The sequence below is a fragment of the Nestor notabilis genome, unplaced genomic scaffold, assembly GCF_000696875.1.
Source record: "Nestor notabilis isolate BGI_N333 unplaced genomic scaffold, ASM69687v1 scaffold13248, whole genome shotgun sequence".
Taxonomy (NCBI): Eukaryota; Metazoa; Chordata; class Aves; order Psittaciformes; family Psittacidae; genus Nestor; species Nestor notabilis.
Window position 1 is genome coordinate 26033 of NW_009940652.1, and position 5996 is coordinate 32028.

The 5996-nt window shown below is 37.1% G+C and overlaps 1 protein-coding gene across 1 annotated transcript in view; it reads left to right on the forward strand.

The window, feature by feature from the left end:
- MAP3K5 (mitogen-activated protein kinase kinase kinase 5) overlaps positions 1-5996 on the forward strand; it is a 31342-nt gene that overhangs the window by 23727 nt on the left and 1619 nt on the right. The window contains exons 15-17 of the mRNA XM_010020468.1: positions 1754-1994; positions 4400-4512; positions 5396-5508. Coding sequence (XP_010018770.1) covers positions 1754-1994; positions 4400-4512; positions 5396-5508 — 467 coding nt within the window. The remainder of the gene's footprint in view (positions 1-1753; positions 1995-4399; positions 4513-5395; positions 5509-5996) is intronic.

Sequence of the window (5996 nt, forward strand, 5' to 3'; positions counted from 1 at the left end):
ACTGGAAGTAATGGTGAAATTTTCAAACATATGCTTTAATCTGAAGTCGGAATGCTTATGTTCCTGTTTTCTGCAGTGGGTTGTCTTAAATTATCAACAAGGAGATCTGAAAATTCCAACAAAAGCTGCAGCTCTTCTTGTTCTCATTGGTATTTTCCATATCAGCAGCACAACCAGCAAGGCATAAATAGTGTTTCTGTGCTACTTTTGAGTCATAAGGAAGATCTATCTTTTGATTAGAATGCCAAGCACCTTTAACAGGCATGTACTTTATTGTTGTATGATAGGAGTGCTGTAGAATTCCTCATTAATAGACTCTTTTTCCCCATACAGCTCAGTATCAGCATTAAATGTACATGGCCAAGCTTAAACAAAAGCCTGTCTGCTCTAGTAGCTTTCAGGCACTGATCATCTGCCTCTTCCCTAATTGCCTTACCCTACTTACAATTGCTTCTCCTTGCCTTTCCTTACTCTTCCCTCCCACCCTCCATGAATGATACGAAGATTTATCTCTGGCCTTAACACTTCTAGAAGTTATGGGATGTTTTAGGAATGGTATGAAGCAGATGTACAGTTATACTGCCTGCCTAGTGGTGAACAACAGCAAAATGAGTTTCTGTTCTTACTATCATGATGCAGAATTTCAAAGCAAATTCAGACATATTTGCCTAGCAATATTTGGGTAACTACTATATAATGAATCTGCTTTCTTTAATTTAGAAGCAGCATAACTCTCTTGATCTTCATATGTTCAGTCTTGAAATAGTTATGTAGCATTGAAATGAAGAGATGAAATGGATCAAGGAACAAATATCTCTTTTTGTAAAGAAGAGAAATGTACTTGTTAGTTCTGCAGCAGAAAGGACAAAAACCAAGCGTGATTCATTGGAAAAAGAAGTATTTTGGTGAGGAGACTAAAGGGAGTGCTCAGCAGTAAGAAGCCACAATTGCAGGAAGGAAGGAAGGAAGATTTATATTAAATGCTTAGAATTAACAAACAGATGTTGTTGCAGTAATAAGTTATGTAGGAGTATAAGTTGTAGTGTACGTCTTGCATACCTGGTAAGCTCTGATAGGTAGGCTAAACAGGGAATAACAGAAGCCAGAACACACATACAGCTCTGTGTCACAGTTTTGTGGATGTACATCATTTCAATATAGGCAGTGTTCTATCTTATAAGTAGAAGGGAAGTGTGCTACAAGTAATTTTTGGGAAAGGGGTCTGTTTGTTAATTCCTCTCTATATCTTTGGATACCATTTTTGGTTAACATGGAATCCTTATAATGAGAGAATGCTACACATGCCAGAATAACAACAACAGGAATAGCTGGATATAAAAGAAGTAATGGTTATTTGTTTAATAAAACATTTCAGATCAGACACATGAGAAATCACAAACCACTGAGAATGGAATTAAGCAAAAGAAAGTACCTCTGCTGTGCATAGTACTTCAGCACAATTTGAAATTCCAGCCGAATCTGGAATCCTATTCATCCAGATTTTTGGGGGGTTTATAGTTTTCAAACATTTGATAGGCTGAATAATAACCAGTGTAAACCAAGATGCTGTTATGGCCTGAGTGATCTTATCCCCCTAGAAAGTCTCATCTGCTCTCTTGCTACAGAAATTTCAGGTCTGTTTTAACCAGCTGATTTGTTAGTCATCTAGGTCTGCTTTTGTTGTAATGTTTAACTTACGTTTAACATCCTTCATGTTTTTTTTCTTTTGCTTATATTTTAATGATACTAATAGAACTGAGGCCACATTTTAGTCTTGCATCTGAAAGTGATACAGCCGATCAAGATGATGTAGAAGTTGAAGATCAAGATGAGCAGCCCCAGAATCAAACCACCCAACAGCCTTGCATTGTCATGGAAGATGCAGTAGCTACCTCAGGTGTAAGCACGCTCAGCTCTACTGTTTCCCATGACTCCCAGGCTGCTCACAGATCACTTAGTGTCCAGCTGGGCAGGCTAAAATTAGAGACAAACAGGTAAGTTTGGACATCAGGAGACACTACTGTCTACTTGTGTCTGCTACTTGTGACAATATATTTGCTTAGCTTTTAAAATATATGTGCTAGAATACCAGTGACAGTATCAAAATTCCATAGTACTGCAAGTTGTTCATTTAAATGATGATCGCTGTTTAGCTGTGACTGATCACTTCTGTTAGTTTTATTTATTTCAAAACGATAGTGATGCAAGTTAAGGTCAGTCTTGATTTCAGGTGCCTTCCAAGGAAGGTTTGAAAAAATTGAGCTTGCTGCCAAGCTTCTGTTTTTTCTCTCCTTTGTATGCTGTGTATGGCTGATGAATGGTATTATGTTTTCTTTCCATTAAGGCAGAACTTGCTGTTCTTTTCTAAAGTTATTCTTGGGGAATGAACTCAAGATACTTGACAGCCACATATGAACTCTACCAGGAAACTACTGTAGACTTGCTTTATGCACAGCATTCACTGCAGCAGTGAATTTTACTTTTTTTTTTTCCCAGAAAGATGGGGAAAAACATACATTATGTTAAAAAAAAAAAAAAAAAAGAAAAGAAAGAGAAATAAGCCAGAAGTTTGGATGTTGATTTTTTATTTTTTTCCCCCCAGAAATACACACATTCCACTTTAAACCTGAGAAGTGGTTCTTTTGGGTTTTTTGTTTAAGTAATGTCAGAGACAAATTTTTCTTCATTCTTTTATCCAAATAATCTTTTATATATTTTGTTTTCATTAAAATATACCAGATAGTCTGTTTGAAGTAGATATTCTAGCTTTTGCAGTATCCTATTTATGGCACTGGGTTTCCTACTGACCTCACTAAATTTTGAATATGACCATGATAGAAAGAGAACATGTCTTCAGTAAGACAGTTGTCATGCTTCTAGAATGTTCTTTGTAGTTACTGTTCCAATTGGAATTAAAATGTTAAATTGCACTTTACTTTTAAATGTGCCCAAGAATTTTGCCATAGTTAAAGTAATTCATTAGACTGTGCTAGTCTTAATAAAGTATCAGTATTTTTGAGGTTTTTGTGTTACAATTCATATTTTGCCTGTCAGAGATATTTTGATTGCCTTACTGATACACTGAAATAAACACAGAAATAATTTAGATTGGTTCACTTCCCAAGTTCATGATGGGGAGTTGCATTAGAAGTGATCCATTTGTAGAGGATTTTCTAGTACTTTGTTTTTGTAAATTTCTTGAATGCAAAGCCTTTGGCCAAATAATCACATCCTGTTACTCATGCAGAAATTTTGAGGTAAATAATATGAGCAGTCGTTTAAGTATTAATTAAAGCTTTATTGGCATAATCAGCAAGCAGTTGTCAAGAGAAAATAGCTGATTACTTTATTGGCCCCAAATGACTTTTTCAGTCAGAATGGATGGAGGCAACAATTAACAGAAAGGTGAGTGCACATCCGTCTGGACAGAATTTCAATCTGCACTGAGATTAACTGAGCTGGGGGTGTGTGTAGAGGCACAAAGCAGCTCTGTGGACTTGTTAAGAATTGTTAGCTCAGGTGCAGAAGCATTCAAATGTAACTGTGCTGCTGGTAGACCTGTATGCAAGCTAAAGGTAGGGCTGGATGTTTATACAAAGCGATCATATAGGATGGAATTTACTTCTGTGCAGACAGTTGGGGAGTTTTTGTGGCACATTCTTTAGCTGAATTCCAGAATGTCTCCACTTTTCAGTGTCCCAGAAAAAAAAGTTGCAGTGCTTATTTCTGCTTGACATTCTCAAAAATAACTGCTTAAGGGAGGACACAAGGTATTTTGCCTTCTCTTTTCTCACTTTTCATATAGCATAGAAGGGTAGGCACTAAGTGCCTGGTATGTGAGGAGGGGACATCCCTTGTGTGCATGAGAATATATTTTCCCAATTTAAGAAATGCAGCCACAAGTTTTCAGCACATTTTCATCACAGGTCCAGCCTTGCCATACCTTTGAAAATGTCTTCTGGAGAGATGTGAAACTGGCATTTTTCCGTACCGAAGATCATGTCACAAAATTTAGCCCTTGGTTTATGAAACACTTCAATATTTGTTCTTCTCAGTTACAGTTTTGTTTAAAACAGAATTCTGGCCATAGAAATTTCTCTGAAATTTCGTACCATGCCACCTGTTTAGTGGGTGGATGAGTATATGGAGGCTGGTGTGTTTGGGGCTTTTTGTTTTGTTTTCTTTTTTAAAGAGCTGTAGCTTTTGGAATCAGTGAATGTTTATGCCTTGACATAGCTCTTAATAAATCTATAGCGAGACAATACTCCAATGAAAGTTGAAGAAGTCTGTCCTTGTCTCTGTCAAGAAGGTTTCCAGCTTAAGTGTATTAAGATCTTCAGTTTCCTGAAAATTTGAAACTATATAAGGAAATGTGTGCTTCCTTTCCATTATTTCATAGGTTATTGGAGGAGTTGGTTCAAAAAGAGAGAGAATTTCAAGTCCTCTTACATCAAGCTATAGAAGAAAAAGATCAAGAAATTAGAAACCTACGGCTTAGGTCACAGCCAATAGGTAAGTGAAAAGAATTTTCAAGGGCAAGTTTCATACTGGCTACAGATGAAGATAGGGGCAGCTAAACCGTTCTTTTTACTGAGCTAGTCCCAGCAAGGATGCTTTATTATGCTGCTTCTGGTAGGGTTTGCTTTGAAGTAAGAATGTACATTGTAGGAACAAATTACTGAATTTGTTAGTCACAGTACAAGGAATGGTATGATTTAAATACTTGTTATTGTGGTTATATGGAAGAGTAGAAGGCTTATATCCTACGGAATAAATATTATTTCTAAAGAGGATAACCGAGTATGTTCAGGTATACGTTCTTTGAATTACAGACTCTTCCAATTGCTACACTGAAAGTTCAAGAGGATTTAATTGGTGAAATGTAAATACAGCTTAAGGCTTACTGAGGGAAGTTACTTGACATATATCTGCCCTGAAGAAGGTGGAAGTGCTAATGTTTCAATATAATATGCTTCAAAGGAGTGTTTTCCAAAAGCAGCTGATCCTCAGTCTAGGGCATTGCCTATGCACCAATTGTATGAGTTAACACTGAACACTTCAGATAAATTGATGCAACAATGTTAGTGTAGAAACAGTTATAGTGTGATTGATGTGCCTTGTACAGATAAAATAATTTTCTGAAGAGGACAAAAACCCCCGGTCTGTATCAATGCTCACACTATTTTAACTGCACCCCTAATCAAGTAGAGTAATTGGTGCATAACTTAATTACAGTAATTGTGTGCCTTGGGAATTGACATTTATCTTAATTTATGGAGATACTGGTATTTTAAGCTTGAAGGGAAAGCTCACTGAAGAAAGTGCTTCAGCAGTCAAAAATGACAAGAGGTTGCTTTGGCAACACAAAACCTTTTTTTAAAAATGCTTATTCTAGATATTCCTGGCTTGTCTCTCTGTCATCGTCATTCCACTGGCACAAGGACCGAAGACCCTGATCTCATAAGCTGGCTGACTGTTCAAGGAGCTGATGAGGCCACGATAAACAAGGTAGCAATGATTCTGTTTACTCTGACACAGTTGCAGTACTGTGTTGTGACTTGATGCAAGAAGATACCAAACCTTTTTGATTACTTTAGCACATTTTGAGAGATTAATTTGTTTTCAGAGGATACAAAAAAGCCATGAATATGAAGGCCTTCATAAAAATAGAATACTGTTAATAATTCCTGTATCTGAATAAGAGAATAAAATTACAGTATAGTTTTGTCATAGAATCATAGGATGATTTGGGTTGGAAGGGACCTTGAAGATCATCTAGTTCATCTAGTTCCAACCCCCCTACCATGGGGGTTCTAGTCTTCCACTAGACTGGGTTGCTCAAAACCCCATCCAATCTGGCATTGAACACTGCCAGAGACGAGGCACCCACTGCTTCTCTGGGCAAATCTGTTTCAGTGCCTCACCACCCTAACAGTGAAGCATTTCCTTGGTTCATAATTTTTCAGTGTTTTTACACATTGCAGCAGTTCCTGCTG